This window comes from Trichoplusia ni, chromosome 19, assembly GCF_003590095.1.
Source record: "Trichoplusia ni isolate ovarian cell line Hi5 chromosome 19, tn1, whole genome shotgun sequence".
NCBI classification, from domain to species: Eukaryota; Metazoa; Arthropoda; class Insecta; order Lepidoptera; family Noctuidae; genus Trichoplusia; species Trichoplusia ni.
Genome location: NC_039496.1, coordinates 119,273 through 140,678, shown reverse-complemented (window position 1 = coordinate 140,678; position 21,406 = coordinate 119,273). Strand labels below are relative to the sequence as shown.

General features: G+C 39.1%; 1 protein-coding gene across 22 annotated transcripts in view; it reads left to right on the top strand.

The window, feature by feature from the left end:
- The window catches only part of LOC113503341 (tropomyosin-2), a 31,837-nt gene extending 10,843 nt beyond the window's left edge, over positions 1-20,994 (top strand). For 2 of the 22 annotated variants that reach the window (XM_026885220.1, XM_026885208.1), the window contains 7 exons: positions 5,070-5,203; positions 7,206-7,323; positions 8,144-8,214; positions 10,726-10,801; positions 11,149-11,211; positions 15,332-15,401; positions 19,538-19,819. In XM_026885220.1, coding sequence (XP_026741021.1) covers positions 5,070-5,203; positions 7,206-7,323; positions 8,144-8,214; positions 10,726-10,801; positions 11,149-11,211; positions 15,332-15,401; positions 19,538-19,623 — 618 coding nt within the window. In that variant the 3' untranslated portion in view covers positions 19,624-19,819. Of the gene's footprint in view, positions 1-1,619; positions 2,135-5,069; positions 5,204-6,109; positions 6,228-7,205; positions 7,324-8,143; positions 8,215-8,855; positions 9,449-9,554; positions 9,626-10,725; positions 10,802-11,148; positions 11,212-11,619; positions 11,683-14,297; positions 14,361-15,331; positions 15,402-16,179; positions 17,345-19,537; positions 19,820-20,830 lie in introns of those variants that run through there. The other 20 variants (XM_026885225.1, XM_026885215.1, XM_026885229.1 and 17 more) reach the window with 19 other exon arrangements.
- Positions 20,995-21,406: the final 412 nt, after the last annotated feature.

The window sequence follows — 21,406 nt, the reverse complement described above, 5'->3', positions numbered from 1 at the left end:
AGTTTCATTTCAACGTTATACGTAGTTAAACACCCACTAAAATATTCCTACAATTAGTAAATGAAGGAGTTTCAAACTGTTTTAAATATAACCTATATGCTTTAACAATTTCCTTATTATCTAATGTCCATTTCTAAACATTTCCTATTCCAACAACGACTAATTAAGTTAGTCAGCAACGGGGTTACATAAATCTATCACGGCCTGACAGATATCCATATATATGTTACACGTCATAGCGTCACTCGTTATAATGGCTCATATCATAACAAGTAGGTACATGTGTAATTACATTTCATACGCCTGTATGGCCCTGTCCATGTACGCTTTAGCCTTTAGGTATCTCAATAGGTTATTACTGACCATATGGCGTGACAGATGACCAACTTTCTACAAAGTTAAATAAGGATCCATCTCTGACTGGGAAAGCAGGCCTTGATTTTTATGATTAATTGTCAAGTCGTGTACTTAAATACTTGTAACTTAGCTGATCAACGTAAAGTATTTTTTTGTAAAATAGGTATTGTAGTTAACTTTGATTTAAATCAAGTGTTCACTTCATATTCGACTTGAATTATTTTTTTTTGTTGATAAGAACTGAAAAAAAGTTGAGGCAAAGGAAAATTTTAAGCGGGCTAGGTTTAGGTTATACCTCCTTACTGAATTATAAAACTAGTGGCAAACTAGTCTACCTACCTATTTGGAACAGGCAAGGTCAATAATATTAGTGCACATATTTTGTGCTTGTTCTCTAATTCGAAATGAGTCACATATACAGAGGTTACTGCTCAGTTAATGTCGCATAAAATTAAAATAACAATTGAGTTATAGAATCATCTAATCGAGCATTTCAAACCATTGTATTCAACAAGCATCAAGCGTGAATCCAATTCATTATGCTATAACTACTGTATGCTATCTACCTACCATGCAACCTACTCCTTGTTACAATAGTTTGAATTCAATATTGAAAACTAAAACAAAGTTATTACTGTTACTAGAATATCACTTTATCATTTACCTTATAAGAGGACACTTTAACTGCTTTATCGACGAGTATTTTTTGTTGCGATACCTGCCTCGGTTACTTAACGGAATTTAAAACAGGCACATACTTTCCAAATGACGTCATGTAATTTCGGCAGTTTTGTGTAAATTGTTCGTCCGACTCGATGCCGCTCTGCTGTTTTATCATTGGCTACAGACATCTTGCTTTTAGTTTGCACAATGTTGCACTAGATGGCGCTGAAAGCAATAGTTTAATCTGAAGTTATCATACCAAATAACGAATATTTTAATGTTTAAGGACCTTCTTATTTATTTTCCGGTCGTTTTTCATTATTCGTGACAACGGGTTCACCCAACTGTTAATAGTTATCTCATTTAAATTCCCATGGTACCAAACCCATACAATACGCGGTAATAGCCCTTCAGTAAATTAAAAAGTTCCACTTCCGTAGATAGTGTATATTGTATAAGGTCATTCTACCGTTTCACCCATCCCATGTTTTTGGGATTTCTTTCCAAAGCCAGTTTGTGACCCTACCGCGGAGTTGTTTCCGATCAACGAAAACAGGTGGAGCCACTTGTCCTGCAGGCAGTACGGTCGATTGTGCTTATCGCGATCGTCGTGTCCGTGCGAGTGACGTTTCTGTTCATGTTTCGCTGTCAAAGTCATTTTGAGAATGTTTAATATTGTGAAATATTAGTATAATTTCTATTAATTAATTGTGATAGTCGCTATTCATTGTTTCGATTGTGTCGTAGTTTGGAAACGAAGCTAATTAGCACAGTTACGATAAAGTTGCAGCGTCTAAGTTCGGTGGCGGCCATTTTTACTCGCCGGCTGTGTTCATTCGTGCCGTGCCCATCTCGACGATACGGGGCAATAACGAGCGGGGCCAGTCAGTTGGCATTTTCGCGAGTAGAGTGGAGGTGTCTCTAGTTTTTAGCTTTTAAGCATTCCATTTAAACAGAAAAGTGCATAAAAATGACGACAAATATGCAGCAAGGAACGATTCTGGACGTTTTGAAAAGAAAAATGCGTCAGACAAAAGAGGAAATGGAGAAATATAAGGACGAATGCGAGGAGTATCACAAACGATTACAAGTGGAAATTATGCGGAGAGAAGAAGTAAGGAAACGTGTTTTTATGTGCTGTGATTTTTGTGTGACTTCGGTTTCAATGTGTTACCTGTGTTGAATTCATATTAGGTCAAAATATGGAAGTTATCAGTACTCGTGTACTATCTACCTATAGTGAGTAATGTCCGGACATACTTAGGTGTGCAGGCAACGTACGCATATTGACCTCTCTTTCGGATTCATCTCGGTTAATCTCATAGAAAGAGAGGGCGAATAATAATTCTTTTCGTTGAACACTTACTCATTTCGTCGACTTTAGTGTTGATCCCATAGAAGTATTTTACATTTAGAAATTCGATTTGATTTTGGAGTTTTCTTGAAATCTTTCTTTTTTATAGTTAAGGTAGTCGTTGGTTGGTTATGCGCTGGTTTCTGTTACACGTAACAGGTTTGGTTGCGTTGGAGGTCGTATACCGGTCTTTCGTGGCACATGTAGAGCGAGCAGGCTGGAATTGTGAAGCTTAACACCCTTTAGTACATTCCTGTTGTTCGGACGTCCTCGAAGGACCGCTGGCGCCGTGAAGGCGTGTCCGACTTGCTTGCCGTTATCGTTGTATGACGTAACTCGGCAACTCAGTAATGCTCCAAGTCATAAACACCTGCAATTGTAATGAAACGCCCTGAAGACCCACAAGTTTTTGTATCTCTGAATAGTCTGAATGTTATCTATTTCTGCAACCTGAGAATGAGTCTATTCACTTGTTTTGAATATTGAGTCTCATGGGTGTAGATTGATCTAGATGTAATTAAATTGTCCTGGTGTATACATTAGTTCATCAAAAAATTCCACATTGATTTCAGTATAAATTGATGACACGCTTGATTCGCGTTATTTAATGAGTGGCCTATAATCTATGGCATGGCATGTTAGTGATATCTCGTAGAACACACGTCTTATCATCCTTAGTATATCAAACCGACGATAAGAAAATGTAAAGTTGAGATAGCGTTAAACAGTAATTACTAATTGAGTAAAAGGTAAAACACCAAGGTGTTCCGGAAAGAATTGCTCCGAAAGAATGATTCCTAAACGAATTCATTTAATGTTCTCTTAGAGAATAGAGCATTTTTTGTAGCAAGTCGTGGGTGTGTACTAACATTGAGAGCTGACATGACGCTGTTTGAACAGATAGTTGAGGTCAACATTTAAAATAATGCTCTGAGGAAGCAGCGGTGACGCTATGTCACAGTACAAGGCAACTGACCTATTGAAATAACAGTTTATCAAGGATATATAAATAGAAAGAACATTCTAATAACCGTAAAATAAAACAAAAAGTATATCGCCAGTTTTCGAAGATAGTCTTTAATTATTTGGGTACAAAAGATTATTTCAATAAGTCCTAAATTTTGCAAGTTAAGCTGTTTTTTAAAATTCAACACGATGACTATCCATAAAATTGTACGCCTGATAAGTGCAACCGGAATCAACGGTATTGAATTATTTCCATTGCACCGATGACCGAACGTGGCAACTAAATTAGGGTCCCTTCGCGTGACGGTGTTGTGTTACAATTTATTGAGCTTGCAAGGGCTAGCCTTTTGTGTTCGACGTTTGAATAGACACAATGCCTCCGCCCTAACCAATCCCACAAAAAATAAACAATGTGTTTTGACTATCTGTGAAAGTAAACTACAGGTAAAATGCACTCCCGTGGAGAGAATAGTACTTCTCATGTAAAATTATATACACAAACTGTATTGTGTCCATATGAATTCCAATGATCGAAAATAAAAGGTCATCGAACCTTTAAGAGGTTTTACTCACTAATTTTAAATAGCCTCAAGTAAACGTCGATTTGAATTATGATCTAAGTTCAAGGTGACGCTTGGCTACTGATCTCTAAAACTTTGCGTCGACCAGACACCTCTATTTGTCTTATGTTGTCTTGACAAAAAATGTATCGAAATATTTTCTTACCGACTAGTTTGTTAGAAATGGGTGTTGTTTTTTGTGGATACACTTGTGACTTGGTTAATTGCTGTTTATGAATAGTGCGTACAGAGAAATGTATTAGAATGAATCTGATTTTGTTAGTGAGTCCCGTCACGACTATTATTAGCGCACGCTGATGACGACACAGGATAAAAGGAGGAGAAACTGGGACTCGCAGTGCTTCCTCGAGGCAAGGCCGCGTGATGTCATGAGTATGCAGCGGCTGAATATAAATAACCTAACGCAAAATGCTCCAAGTGTGCGGTTAATTCTTGACACGTATAGTTTCGACGTTTAACAATGTCTATTGTACATCGACATTCTTACGTCCAAAAGGACCCGTGTATGAGTCGAGTCGCCAACTTTGAAGACCAAAAATAACAGGATGTCGAAACACGTTACGGCAACCACTTACATAGCTTTTGAGGTTATTTCAATAATAAAGGCGCTTAAGTATCATTTGTTTAGTGTGTTAAATCTAATCCATCCAGTTTCTTGACAAGCTCTATTAACGTGAACGACCATTTAATAGCTTAGGTACGATATCGGTATATGCGAGCGACAGTTATTAATTGATAAAAGATATCTAAATAATAAAACAATCCGGAGAGTTCTATGCTTACCCCAACACTATTTATAGACACATTTCTTTCCTCGAGAATCGTTAATTCCTAGAATTAAGAACATCAATTTCTGCACCTTTTATGGTACAGAAAGAATAGTTGTTAAGGTTATTGCCTTTATATTAAGGCATTCCTCACTGCCTATTTAGAATTGGCACGTGACTTTGCGTGCACTATCTATATTCGATAAAGAAAGGCATGCGAGTTATTAGAACTATGTATTGTAGCATCTGCAGATTCCAACTGGGGTTATTCTATACATAAATAATCGAATAAATCATATTTAGACAATTATTTTTCTAATGTAAAAAGTTTTTATGTTATATGCCTGTGTTATTAAAGGACTTTTTTTTTGTATTGTGCAGGCTGAGTCCGAAGTTGCTGCCCTCAACCGACGCATCCAACTGTTGGAGGAGGACCTTGAGAGGTCCGAGGAGCGTCTCGCCACCGCCACAGCTAAGCTGTCGGAGGCTAGCCAGGCTGCCGATGAGTCGGAACGGTGAGTCCGATACGTAATATACGACATTAGACCTTAGCTTTACGCCTTAAAGTTCATTTTAGTACAATATCTAAATATACGTGATAATATGCAGTATAATACCCTATTATCACGGTTTAAAGACCATTTTTGATAGATACAAAATCTTCATCCCTGATGAAGAATGGAATAGTTTTGAAGGATAATTGTAAAACGAGGGTAGCTCCCTATAATGTGTTAATGCCATAGTTCCATTGTGCAATGGACATATTAGTATGGCTATAAGCCGTTATAATACAGGCAATGGAGGATGTAGGGTTATATTGATGACCTGGTTACGGTCGAGTTAGATTATAATGTCGCAGATACATAAAAATATTTCTAGGTTCGAATCCTAGGCATACCATTTTTGTATAGTAATAAGAAGTTACTTACAGTAGTTAATTTTGTCCAAAAAATTGTTTTGAAGCAGCCATTCTATTATGAGAACAAATAACACATGTTTTTTTTTATAATTCCCGTGGTAACATAAGACGGCGACATTGAACTTATTATTCTTACGGAATGGCTTCTTCAAAATCAAAGCTAATGAGATTATACCATGAGTTCTATTTCACATTACCTTGTAAATATTTTACTTAACAATGTGCATGAGTGTTTTATTGTTTTTATTTTTATTTTATGTCCATAACCACCATATTCTTGATAATTACAACTCTGTTCTTATGAGTTTTACCTTCCTAATCTGTTTCTGTTCAAAACTTGACAATTATACGAGTCCAAATTCGAAAGTCGTTCATTTTTTAAGTAAATATATAAAAGTGAATGATTTTCCATCCATGATTTATAAAATAATAGCCACATACCACATAACGAGTGTTTTCTATCGATGTTATAACACGCATGTGTTTGGCCCGCACTAATCAGAATACGCAAGGCGTTGGAGAATCGAACCAATATGGAGGACGACCGCGTCGCCATTTTGGAAGCGCAGCTGTCCCAGGCCAAGCTCATCGCCGAAGAGTCCGACAAGAAATACGAAGAGGTGAAGGCTTGCCCATGACGTCTAACTCGTAACATAGCTACTGTCTATCGAGCCTCCTTCAAGTTATCGCATTCCATTACGATTAAGCAACAATAGCACTCTAATATGAAAATGGAATGCGTCGTCAAAGGAGCCCCGATTGATGTCCCAGACGTGTTATTACGCCAATCGTTTCTCGTACAACCAATTTTATTATTTTTAATTGTTGCACCAAAGTTGTGCCTTCTTAATTGCCAGTTAATGAGGGATGAGTTGGCGCTTCAATGATTATGACATCCAAACTTTTTAACCTATTTCTTACCTAAATTGGAAAAGTAAATGAAGGAAATTAAAATCACTTTATGTATAATGATTTATGTACCGGAAGTAACGTTATTAGGTAAAAGGTTTTGGTGTCAAGTTGATGAATAACGCGTAAATTAGATTGAATTCAAGTTACCATTTTGAGATATGATAATCTGGTAAAGTTTTGAAATTAATATGCTCAAAGTTTAATATGAATCTCATTTGATATGACCAAATTATCGTACTTTGAAGATCTGCATTCTGAACATTACACATTGCGGAAAGTTTACATTTCTATTCAGCTGCAAACACTAAATATTTACTATTTGTGTTTAGTATACTCTATAGTTTATAATTTCGTTAGTTTACGATTACATGAAGTTTAATGTATAATGTTGGGAATGCGTTTACATGACTAGGATCTAAAAGCGAATGTTACCTTACTTTCTAAATGGGTACATTTGCTTATTTATGTTGAAACGGGCAATACGTAAACATATCGTAATGATCTGTTCACTATCACCCGTTTCACTTTGTATTTCAGCTGTCCAGTTCCACATTGTTTGTCGCTTTACATGTTCCTTCTAGCGTGTTCGTTATTTGCATGTCTTCTAACAAATGGGTTACCCTTGAAAACGCCCCCATCGAAAGTTACCGTTCGATCATGTACTAAAGTTGTATTCCGTGGTCCAGCGCCCGTAAGGTCCTCGAGAACAGGTCGTTGGCCGATGAAGAGCGTATGGACGCCCTGGAGAACCAGCTCAAGGAAGCCAGGTTCCTCGCCGAGGAAGCCGACAAGAAATACGATGAGGTCTTTATACGGGAGTTTAGATGTCGTTTGGTTTTGCTTGTCTTGCTTGCAATACGCATGTCATGAATATTTCATAACGATGCCATCTGTTGCATCGTCTTGTATAATCAAATCGAGATTTTCCACTCTCGATAAATGTTTCAGTGTATTGACTAAAAGGCCGATCTATTTTTATCAGAACGAGCTGTTGTGTTCTCTGCTGTGAGTTGTGATTCCTTACTGACAATTGAATGTTTTTAAACATCAATGATTCCTCATTAAATTCCTTTCAATCAAGTCAATTCCCTTACTAAATAAACGTTTTTTTTTCAAGGATATATTAACAAAACCCCGCAAATTAACTTGTGTGAGCTTGATTTGTACATTTCTTACGTCATTGAACAAATTGTCACCAAATACTGGGTGATAATTTGAAAGCGTTGCATTATCGCGTCAAGATTAGATAAGTCTGTCCATCTCTGTGTTTTTGTTGAAAAAGAAAAATTGACATCGTATGTGATGCCAGATGGTTTGTATGGCCATAATACGTCCTAATTCCCCTGACATATGACCCTGCGTGGTGAAGTGAAGGCAGTCGTAAAAGTCAGCGTCCCAAGAAGGAATCGTATCGCGCCTGATCTTGGTCGGTTCACCTTATATGGCTGGACTAGCCTCCTTCGTCGCACATGTTCTTACATAAGCATTACTTCCATATATGTAGGGCGTACTTGCTCAAGACTACACCGTGACAGACATTAAACCTTAACGAAATGCATACATGTTCGATGATGTCAATAAAAGTGTGATTATCTGGTTGTTTAACGTAGTGTGGTATCTCCAGGTTGCTCGTAAGCTGGCCATGGTTGAGGCTGACTTGGAGCGTGCGGAGGAGCGTGCCGAGTCCGGCGAATCGTAGGTTTTCCATTCCATAAGCGGACGGACCACTGCCGCGCTGCGATACTAGCGTGGCGCCCAAATAACAATGGCTTGATTAGTTTCCGTCGCGACTCGCTCGTACGTTGTTATTTCGGCGTGTCACGCGATACTGATCGTTAGTGCGGTGGTCCCGACGCCTTGTTTTGCAAGTTTTCGCCTCCGTTCTGCATGGTTGTTCATTTGCATTCTTAACATTCTGCACAGTAACCCGATTTACCTACATAGGTATTTCTAACATCGGCTCTCACTGTTATTTTTATTGCATGCCCTATTCTAGGTCGCGTTCGAGACGGAAGCTGAGCAACAGACATAATTAATTCGCATTTGTCATGACATTAGTAGGGTGCTGCCGGCTCATGTTGATGAAGCGGCAGCACTGCTTAATTATAAGGATACGGTGCAGACAGCGACCCTCGACTCTCGCACTCGAGTGTCGCTGTTCTCTATCAGACTAAAACAAGGGTTGCCCCATTTCATGGATATTTCTTATGCAAATGTTTAACTATCATGTCCATGTGTCGACTAAACTTCTGTCCTTAGTGTGTGTATTACTTAAACGTGGCTATAGGTTAGGTTATCAGGAAATATGTGTGGTATAGGGCAATTTTCGTTTTCAGATATGCACCGCATTACACCAGAATTACTGGCCGTATGCGTGCCGCACATATGCAAGCGCACACATCACCTAACGAATACGATAATGCACTAGATAGCACTTAGATAATTAATAATGTTTTATGAAAAAAGTAATATTTAGAACTAAATGTTTTGGGACAACCCTCGTTTATATTTTTAACGTATGTGAGTTCTGACACCGCTCTCGACCCCCCCTGCTTTGTGTGATCCTTTTTGATTTACGTTGTTTGTGTTTTTCCTCGCGAACCACTGCTTTGCTTTTTAGTTTTAGCCGGTCGACACCAGGATACATTAAATTACAAAAGTCTGCACTTGATAAATACCCACACACCTGCTCGGGACGAAAGTCCATTAGCATAAAGTGCGAGTCTCGGAAGAGCTCAGTACACACCAGCCATAAGGTTTCATTTTGTTGAGTAGCTACTTTCTATTTGCATCGAGTAGTACCAACTAGTACTTAGAGTAATCCATGAACATTTAAATTTGCTCGAAAAAATCGTGCACGTCCACACCTGCATTTGAAACACAAACGTAGTCGACACAAAGTTGGTCACTTTAGTGTGTATATAGTATATAGCATATAGCACTGCACTGCGAAGCGCGTCGAGAGCGGTGCCCGGCTCGGTAGCTTAGTATTGTGTGTGTGTGTGCGTTGGCGTGTACTAACGCTCGGCTGGTAGGTGGCGCGCAAACTTGTGCTGATGGAGCAGGACCTCGAGCGGGCAGAGGAACGCGCCGAGCAGAGCGACTGGTGAGTAGCCGCTTCACGTGTACCGTGCTATTCTCTAACCAAGCATCCATATACCAATAGTGTGATGCTTGGCAATACTTGATACGAGCCGGTATCTTTAGAGAATAGCACGGCTGAATACCTGACGATTATAAGCCAGTAAATGAGGGATGTTCACGTTACATTGTACAATTGGTCCGAAAGTAATGTAGAAAGGTCAAAGATTTGACTTTGATTGGCAAAAAATACTTCGTCTGGTCTTCCGTAGCAGCCCTTCAGGATTTCTCTTGTGTGTTAAAAATATCCAGAATTTCCAATTATTTCGTTTCGTACCATTCCGTCCTGAACAAGTAAATATTCTTTAAACTGAATTTATGGGCAAGAGTATTCCTGTAGTTGCTAACTATTACTATTGAGGTTCAATCTCGATGGTCGTACACGACATTGTTGAATATATTAATTAATTTGACGAATACATCGATGCACGAGATCATGCTAGTATGTGTCAGTGAAAACGAGAAAGTCTTACTAGTAATTAAATTGCTAATTAAACTCTTATCTGTATATTTTTGCATTTTTTGCATTATTTTCACTGATACATACGATTCTGTACATAAAACAAGTTGCTGAGACGATGAAATTATTTATGTAATACCTACCCAACAGTTTTTGGTACATAAAACTTTAATCAGTATAAAATACTTTATTAGTCAGAATTTCTAATTAATTCGTCTTTGGAACAATGCATGTTATACTTGAAGGTTGCTCTATTTATTAATATAAATATAACACAAGCAACCATTCAAGTATTTAAAATTAATTCCAATAATTATTACTAGCACGCTTTTTTATTCACCACTTATAAATAGATGTAAGTCGAAACGTTTAAATAGCCAAATATGTCGGTCACCGATCAAGTGTCTGTCAGCTAATTGATATTGATTAGAAGCTGTTAAAATTTCCACTTTAGTAGAGCAAATTGTTTCACAATGACCTTAATTATTCACTTTAAATACTTAATTAGCGTTTGAAATCCAACTGTAACTTTGAAAGTCAATTTAGTACTGCTATCTCTTTCTTACTACAGTAGAAGTTGATTGTTCTCTCTTTCTGATTCTCAGCAAAATCGTCGAGCTTGAGGAGGAGCTCCGCGTCGTTGGTAACAACCTGAAGTCCCTGGAAGTCTCCGAGGAGAAGGTACACCACTTATATACTAAACCTCCCTAGATATAAGCTACGAACATTCAAAGGCTAAGAATAATTAAAAACTATTTAATGACCTCCAACAAGATTCGATTATATCATGCTATGTTGGTAAAGAATGTTCCCAATGATGCACCAACCTTTGTTATTCGTAATAGAACCTCAGTACGTTCTACATTGTTCGAACTCCATGTAATGAACAAGGCTAGGACGAGTAGGATTTCCAGGTAAATGCTAATTGTATGTAAGATGCAAATGGACTCGAACGTGTGTTAAATATATACCGTGTTATCTACCTTTTTGCAATGTAAACGAAGAGTAACCAGTGACGTTCTATACAGGCCAACCAACGCGAAGAGGAGTACAAAAATCAGATCAAAACCCTCACCACCCGCCTAAAGGAGGTGTGAATGCGAACGAGATCGTTCATGTTTTGCGAGTGTTTACGTTAGCTTGCCTAACTGCATTCTGCCGCACACCTTAGTGTAGCCTCCTGTCTGATTTACCACTCAATCCTGGTCTCTGACCCTGGTGAATGCCAACAGTGGTAAAGAGGACATGAGGATGTAGCGCGTCTGTAACTCTCGTGTTCAGTTTTCCTCCATATTGATTTTTTCCTCCTTTTTTACTGTTGTGAATGTGTTCTCTTTTTAACAGTTATCTCGCTGTAATATAGTTTTAGCGTATTTTTTATTCGTTTACTTTTAATTAAGCATCGCGTTGAGTTGTTTCAATTAGAGCAACACTGCGCGATGCCGCATGACTCAGTTTTCGCTGTTTTGTGTTTTTTCGTTAACAAATAATACTCGCAGGCTACGCAAAGGGAAGAGACATACGAGGGCCAAGTTAAAGTGCTGGACGCTCAACTCAAAGAGGTAAACGACGGCCGAACCGGAGGATAGCCGTAGATAGAAATGGTTTCGGTTGTAGTTTCGTTTCATGTTCATTGCCATCTCGTGTTGTGGGTTAGAACGTTGTGACTTCCCGTACAAAAATGTTTATCTAAAGTAACCGTCATGAGAAGCTATAAATTTTGTAAACAAGTGTTCAGGAGTTCACAACATTTGGACCAACAAAAAAAATGAATTTGTTTAAGATTTAATAAATTATTAAGTAACAAATATTAATTAACATAAATATTATTTAAGAATAATTATTCGTCAGATTCAGATGTTTCCATTTCTGTGTCAGAATCAGTGACATGTATCACGAAGCTGTCTACAGTTTTATCAATCATCTCATCGATTTTGGAATAAAAATTATCTTCTTCCTTGATAACATGCTCCACACAACGCTTCCAATTTTCCGAAGTAATCTGCTGCAGTCCCTCTTGTAATAATTGTTTTACCTCGTCAAATTTAAAATTTGTATTTTTGCGAGCAACATATCCTTTTACGTTGGCCCAAATTAGCTCAATTGGATTAAGCTCACAATGATATGGCGGGAGTCTCAATACTTCCACCTTATATTTTTTTGCAAGCTCGTCCACTACATAAGTTTTAAAATTGTCTTTAACATTTTTTACTTTTAGCAGTAATTCAGTCTTAATTTCATTGTCGTCGTAAGAAATATTCTTACTTACAAGCCAATTTTGTATATCATTTTTTTTCCAGGCAGTAGTAGGAATTCTTTCAAGACGCCTTGAGTGGTATGGTGCATTGTCCATTACCACTACTGCATTTTCTCCAAGTTTTGGGAGAACGTTTTCGAACCATTGTTCAAAATGTGTTGCATCCATTGATTCATGGTAATCTCCCGTCTTCTTGCATTCAAATATATTTTCACCGCCCTCTACAAAACCGTTCTCATTGCCGATATGGGTAATTATTAATCGTTTACCTTTTGACGTTGGGTTACGTGCACCAATGCTAAGTCCTTCTAGGAAAGCCTGCTTCTTACTTTTAACTTGTTTGTCTACCCAAGTTTTATTTACGGTATGTCCTGTAAAAACAATTAAACATTTGTTAATTAGCGTCTTGCGCAGTAAAAGAGTTGAAGTTGGTTTCTTTCACGTACTTATATACGTTGATCACCATATTTTTCTCATTAACCGTAAAGCTCGTCACCTGTAAAAATCACCGGTAGTCACTTGTCACACGAAGCTCAAGCTATATCTCCAGGTATACCAATTAACCTAACCAATTACTTCACAATTTAAAACCTACTTCTAATATTAACCTTAAGTTTCCAAAGATTAGCGCGTTTGAACAAACAACTCTTTCTTTTTACTTATTATATATTTTAGACAAATTGTATTTCGCACCTTTTGACGTTTTTTTCGTGGCGAATTTATTTCCTTAGATGTACTGGCTACTGGCTCCATTATACGTAATAACAAATAAAATTAACGCAACAATTAAAGTAACCACAATAAAAAAGTGATAACGAAACAATAACAAAATTAACAATAACAACCAGATCCGCGATATATGCAAAGCAATGAAACAAACTCGTACGCATTCGAAACTCGAATGATGCGTTTATTTCAAAATGGCGTCCCGATAGTTCACAATCCCTGCGACGGACGCGTTCCGGTACCAAGAAACACAAACGATAGCGCTTTGCGTCGTTAAAATATGATCCGACTAAATTAAATAGGTTGTTACTTTCATATAACCCGTCTATATTTCATGTCGATTGAATATGGTCAATTTATTATTATCTCGCAGTATAAAATGTTTACTTAGTAAAAGATGTTTGTTTACATAATTTATAGCTTCTCGTGACGGGTACTTTAATATCTGTAATCAAACATCAATGTATGCCCATTGATGGCTGATTTGATTAGCATTTTAGTACGTGAAGGTCCGGCTTCGTATAGGCTACGATCATTGGTGTAGGCCCTAGTGTCGAGTGGCTGTCGGCGGTTGGTGCTTCATCTATGTATCTATAAGAGACTATCTTCTATTTCTGTACATGTGTATTAATTACTTCTATATCTAGCTGTATGTACCTTGCCTGTGTTGTGATTGTACGCTTCATTAGTTGTATTCAGCATCACTGGTGTCTGGATTATTTTTACCCTTTTCGTATTATTTTCCTCTATGATATCGAGTTTCCTGAAGCAACAAGTCTGATTCATAATCTTTACATAACAGCTGCTACACTGTTATCAATGTTATGTTACGCTCTATTTGAATTTCAATATACAATTATGACGTCTTGTTTCTATCCAAGCTAATTGCTCCCACCTTAATCCGGTTTTACTGGAATCAGATCTCTAATTATTTTAGAAAATTGCACTATTCATTAATTATTTTATTAAGTGTTGATACCTTTTCTCCCAAAACTTCACATGACATCTCATTTTGTAATTACATCCAAATAGCAACGTTAATTCTCATTTTTATCGGCATTTCCCAAAATTCAAACCCTCATTGGATTCTCCCCATACATTACCCCACCCAGCTGCTTGTTAAGAAGTGTACAGTCACAACCTTGCGCCGGCATGTCGGTGGCTTGCCGTTAGTAATCCGTACTGTGTGGCTAGGCGATGGCGTCTCGAGAGCACGTCGAGGATAAGATCCACAGTATCTCGCAGAAATTGTCGCAAGTAAGTTGTGCTCACGATGGGGGCTCTGGTCGTCGTCTTCATAATTTTATATTAATGGTCCGAACTGCCACAAAATTATTAGATTTAGATTTTAAAAAGTTTAAGCTATAGTTCTCTGTGGTTTTAGTTCTCTGAGATCTAATAGTTGATCAGTCAAAATCTTCATAACTTAGAAGGCATAATGTATTCATATTAAAAGTTGCATATTGACTTCGAACTTTCCATCAATAGACTTTATTATTATTTAACTATTTCTTAAAATAACTTACGGATTAACCCTCCAAAGACAGCGATTTAGCTCTTAGGTGTGGTATGATTATAATAACTTTAAAGAATATAAAAAATAATTAAAAATATCAATTCGGAATGTAGATTTAAAGTGTTAACATTTCTATTATTGACTACTTTTATATATGACACATTTCTAAAGTCATGATGACTTGTATTGTTTATCAAATTAAGTATTATTCACAGACGACCAGGGCCACTTGTTTATGTATTATACATTTCACAATCATATTTTCTATACTTTTTGGTAATGGTATTGGATCTAGTGTTGTAGTCTCACCACTCAGCACTTAGCCGCTTTCGGTAAAGGTAATTTGCATGGTGATTGTAGCTTTTACTGTTTTGTAACGTTTGTTTTTTTTACTAAATTGTAAATATTGTTTGAGAAAAAATACTAAAGATTTCAAGGAAAAATATTGTATTGTTTTAAAAGAAAAAGAATTTAACAAATTGCATGCTTCACTTTTTAAAGCAGACTATTTTCTGAAATATGCACTTGTAATTAATTTGGTTCAGATTTTAGAATTAAAAATAAATAATTTATTTACAAAGCATAGCAAAAAGAACATTTACTTCATTGTCATATAAATGCAAAGCATTAAATTAATATTTTCACAAATAATGCAGAAAATAGTCTGTTTGCTTGAAGAACGAGATTTTAAAAAGATGTTCAATAATTACAGGCTGAGGCGCGCGCTGAGTTCGCTGAGCGTTCCGTGCAGAAACTCCAAAAGGAGGTCGACAGGCTTGAAGGTAATCTATCATTACACATATATTATAAAAAGAAAAACAAGGATATTATATTACATAGAATTGTTATAAAAACAATTTTGCAAAAAAATAATTCTCCTGTATTTTAGTAAGACACAAAAAGTCTCAAGTCTAATCTTAATTACATTTATTGATGCTAGTTTTCAAGTTTTTAAGGTTCTCCAGATAATTACAGAAACAACGTACAGCTGTTTGGTTAAGTTATAGTTTCAATATCTCTCAAGTCAAGTTTAACATGTTTGACAATAACAAAGCTTTGGACATTACGCACTTATGTACCATCTCAGCCACCATTAGATCTGGCTTGACGAGTTACAATGCTGTACAATAGATTTGAAAGCTTTTTTTTTCTATCATTTCTGCTCAATCTCAAGCTTATTTTTATCTTGATTTCATAGTAACAGTGTTAGAGTTTATTTTTTTTGTGCTCACAGAATTGTTTTCGTTGATATCACGTTGAACCAATTTATCTGTCGCTCCATATTTGGAGATTAAATTCAATTTTGTGTTCTGGTCCTCGTGGCTCGAGATACAATTCTGTTATTTTGTTAGCATGACTTAAGTGTCTCCTACTAGACTGCTCGAACCTTTGATGTGATTTTTTGGCATGGTTTTATATCGATGTTGTTTTTGCCTGTGCTGTTTCGTTCAAACGTCATATCAGCAATCTTCGTTGATATTACCGCAAATATATGTGACGTTTGGACGGAACGGTTGTTTGTTGTGTGTCCCACTGACCGTGGCCACGTCGACCTTGCAGACGATCTGGTGGCCGAGCGCGAAAAGAGCAAACTCCTGCAGGAGGAGATGGAGGCCACGCTGCACGACATACAGAACATGTGAACACCCGCCCTGCGCCCGCGCCCGCTCCACTCTCTGTCCGACTAGCGCACGCGCAGATATAACACTGACCATCCCTAGATGAACAGTGCGCTAGAATTACTTTTCTCTTTGAATTTTTGAAGTACTTTTACTTAAAACCTACATCGAGCCGAGCGGGCGCCTAGATGTTATTAGTTTTAGAATAATTGCCAGCCGCTTTTTAACGTAACTTCAATCCGAGTGTTCGCTACGACAGCACTGCCACGTGCAATGTTTTTTCATCCACAAATTTTACTAATATGTATGTCCGTATAGTTGAAACGTGTAACTTGTTTTATAGTCATTACTTTACGAGCGTGCCTGTTATGTCAATGATCGATATTTATATGACGTATGCAGTAATCGCTTCTCTAGCACTCTTAGTTTAAGGTATAAAGTTTATATCGACATTCCAAACGGGGTCCAAAATGTTATACATTTTACACTCAACTTAAAAAGACATTACGCATTATTTATAAAAAATGCACATAGTTTTTGTACAATATTAAAAATTTCTATGTATTTGTAGAACAAATTAGTCGCTGTATTACGTTTCGATAATTTTTATATTTCACTCAAGGGGAAAGTGCATACTACTCGCCGTATGCTATATTTTTCATATGCACTGTTTGCAATTTATTATGAACTTAATTTACTTTATTTTAGTGAAGAGATTAGATATTTTTATTCAAGAGTGACGGTAATACAATAAATAATGATATTTATAGGAATATTCTTGCTAAATTGGAAATAATTGATATTCTATTATGTTTGGAGTATGATTTTCTCGTGTCATAATTGAGTTTTGTTGTTATTTATTTAAATTAATCGATGAATAAATGGCGACTATTCCAAGTAGTGGCTGTAGTGCGCGCCGCAGCCCGCAGCGGCCGCACTCGCTCGCTCCACACTATACGTCCGTACGAACGATACACATTACGTAGGGAGTCCGTCTTTTTTAATGTTATCGATTAATGAATTGATAGATAAGTTCGTGAAAATAATTTAATGATTATTAAGAGTATTCTAATAAAAGTGTTTATGAATATATATTATTATTTTTACACCTTTTTTATTTTTTACTAACTCGTGTGTGACCCTTTGCCGTTTTCCTTTGTCTAATGACCCAACGATTCTATCAGCTATAATATCGATCATCAATGTAATATAACTTCATTTTCATATCATTATCGAATTGAAATCCGGCAACAAATTCGGGAAGTTCGGGGCGAACCAAAATTATCAGAACGAAGAATAGCTCGGGATCATTGTCATGCGAAGCATTGTACATACCATCGTCCGAGGCACGGGGCATGAGAAGACCCCTGCACGTTCCCGTAGTGTAGCGCGTGCTAACGACCGCATGCGACTGCGACACTCTGACCGCGCCGCCTGCCGCAGATGACCTCATCAACGAGATCGAGAGGTACAACGATATCGGCGACGACATCGACGACTCCTTCGTGGAGCTCATCCCCGGCGTGGACCCCAACGACCGGCAGCTGGCCGCCGCCCGCGAGGCCGCGCGCAAGGAATACGAGCGACTGCACCCGCCGCCGCCGCCCAAGGAGCCCGAGCCCGAGCCCGCGCCCGCGCCCGAAGTGCCCGCCGAGGCCGCGCCCGCCGCCGCGCCCGCCGACCCCGCCGCGCCCCCCGCCGCCGCGCCCCCGGCTGACGGAGCCGCTCCTCCTGCCGACGGCGCTGCCCCACCCGCCGACGGCGCGGCCCCTCCCGCGGAGGGCGCCGCCCCTCCTGCTGAGGGCGCCGCTCCCCCTGCAGACGGCGCAGCTCCTCCGGCAGAAGGAGCTGCTCCTCCTGCAGAGGGTGCTGCCCCACCAGCAGACGGTGCTGCTCCTCCTGCGGATGGTGCCGCTCCAGCTGCTCCCCCTGCAGAGGGTGCCGCCCCACCAGCGGAGGGTGCCGCTCCCCCTGCTGAGGGTGCTGCACCGGCCGCACCTCCCGCAGAGGGAGCTGCACCCCCGGCTGAAGGTGCCGCTCCTCCAGCGGAGGGCGCAGCCCCGGCCCCTCCCGCAGAGGGTGCCCCGGCCGCTGCTCCCCCCGCGGAAGGAGCGCCCGCTGCGCCTGCTGCAGACGCGGCCGCGGCCCCGCCAGCCGACGCCGCAGCGCCCGCGCCTGCCGCCGAGGCCGCCCCGGCTGCGCCCGCAGAAGCCGCCCCCGCCGCGCCCGCAGCCGAGCCTGCACCCGCCGCGCCCCCCGCGGAGGCCGCCCCCGCTGAAGCCGCGCCGCCCTCTTAAACTACGACCTCCCTCGACTTCGCTCGTTGCTCACGGACTCTTACTCTGACATCGCGCCCCGGGTCGAGGACCCGGTGTATACTAGTGCGACATCCTCCCGGAGTATATTTTTTATGTTGGCATTAAATAAACGTATGAAATATAGCTGATGGAATTTTTGTCTTCCGTCGTGGCCCCCCGCCGGGCCCGCGTGCATGCGTGTGAGTTTCGCGACTAACGGGTGTCGAGCCGCTGCGAGTGACCGCGCCGGTGTCCGCAGACGATCTGATCGCCAGCAAGGAGGTGTTCCACGAGATCGGCGGCGAGCTGGACTGCGCCTTCGACGACCTGGGCCTGCGCCCCGCCGGCCCGCCGCGCCGCGCCTGCGACCGCTGCACCTGCTGCCACTGATGCGGCCAAACGCCCCCTACTGGCTATACTACATGCATTTACGTTACGCGTCCGACATGTCTTCATATTCTAGTCAATCATTAAACCATAACAAAAATCAACAACTTAATGCTTTCTAACCGAGTTTGCATGACAATCGACGGTTCAACACAAAATTAAAAAAAAAACGAGCTTAAGTAACCCTGCGAGTTCGAGGCATGGCTTCAGAATAACAAGGATCTAAACATGTAAGCATTACATTTTTATTACTACTGCTGCTGAACAACAGCGCTTACAGACGGTTAAGTTGCATAAAAGACCCCAGAAAACAATAACTTCACGATATTATAACGAATTATAAATATTCCTTGCGTCTGAGCTGGACCACTGATTTATATCATGAAGCATGTGAGGCAACTTGGGAATAATGCGTATAACAGCTACGCAACGCACACCATGTCGCGACCATACAACACGTCGCACCGTCTGTAACCGCCATTACGCTGAAACTAATTTTCCTAACAACTTGACTTAGGAAAGAGATATTATAAAATAGAATTGAAAGGGAATATAATTGCAGTAATCATGTTGATTATGACTTGGCCCAGATGTAATTGTGTTAATGATGTACAGACGAACTTGTCGCCGAGAAGGAGAAGTACAAGGACATCGGAGACGATCTGGACACCGCCTTCGTGGAGCTCATCCTCAAGGAATAAGCCGCCACTCTCGGTGCGCTTCGGCTTTCTTTCGGGTCCACCCGACGCGCGGCATCTACCACGTCCCGCGATTCAAACAATATCCGAATACGTGTATTTTACTTTATATTTTATACTCCTGATTTAAAGTATTAAAATCCATAGATTTATGGCGGTATTTATTTTCGAGTAATATAATAAATTAATTTATTACTTATGATGTGTTTTATTTTATCTGCTGTGAGGTTCCTTTATGGTCTAGATTTTGATCTCGATTAAATTGGTTCGAGTAGTAACTAGTGCATGAGTAGAATTTTTTGATTCTGATCTTAGTTGGCTTTATGTAATTTGCATAAAAATAGATTTCATTTATTGATTCTTGACTTGATTTAGTTGTATGCACAAAATTAAAGCAGTTCACAAAAATACAGATAATCTAGTAAATTACTGGGACAGTAAATGCTTTATTTAAATCACATAACATGGTAAAAAACATGATTGATGTTTAAAATGTGGGATGGAAATTTAGTATTTAGCATGAGGGACAGATTTTGTTTAGATAGGTACTTAATCAGAATGTTAGTGGATCCTGTGATCACACCTCTAAGTCAGTCTAAGTGGACCACACCACTATCTTTATTCTAAATTGGCATACAATGATTTGCATAAAAATGGACATTGTTCAATCGTAAGTACCTAAGTACCTATTACTAAAATATTGGGCATATCATGTTCACACCTTTCTATCTTTTCTAAAGTTATTAATGAGGTCAAGATTCGGCTCAAGACAGCAAATGCTACATGACTTGGCTGTAAAAAATTGTCAGTATGCTCAGCGATATTCACAAACTTCAGCTGTAGATAAAAACTTATCACACTTAATTTCGTGCAAATGTATGATTTATAGTCAAAATTGTTACCTAGTCATTTTGTATGCCTTGTAATTGTAGATAGAGCTATTAAACGCTTTTTATTGGTAAGTGCTTTTTCTATCTATTTAGCACCTACTTGCTTTTCATTTGCACGCACCGTCAGATACTTATTGTCATGATTGAGATGTTAGGTTATTTAAGAATTAAATCTTGAAACTTAAAAAAATCTTTTTGTGTCTATCACTACTTATTATCTTCCTACATTACCTTAATTTGTTTGTTTACCTTATAAAATCGAATAATATTTACTGACATTCCATGTGTTGAATTAACTAACCAACTAATATAACTAACAGACGAGGTGGTGGAAGAGCGCAGTAAATACAAGGCAATAGCAGAGGAAGTGGACCAGACATTTGCTGATTTATCGGGATACTAGAACGAGAGCGGCCATTTTGGAGGCGGCCGCCATCTTGAGGAGAAAAGGGCGGGGAAATGTGTGCGCACGCGGCGGTTGTTGCTTCGAGAATGTGCCTATTATGAAGGAACAACGCATGAAGGCTTCTCAACGATATATCAATTATTAAATACAACAGTTTTCATGTATTGTTCTTCAATTATAGACTCGATTTGTATTCTTTGCACAGAGCTCACGTAAGACTTGAACGAATGACTTCAACGACAGTTCAATAGTTTAGTTTCTTATGACACTAGATTCATTTAAAGCATTGTGAATGCTAAAGCAGTCATTAATGCTGGTTTTTTAAGAATACTGTTCTCAATACTTTGTGATAATGATGATTTCGACAAAAGCGTCAGTCGTCACGATGTAAATGTACTTAATTAATTGTAAGTAGCTGCTGTGCCTGTCTTGTTGCTAAAAGAAATAACGCTTAACCATAGAGATTTTGGATTCTGAGACAGTTATACTG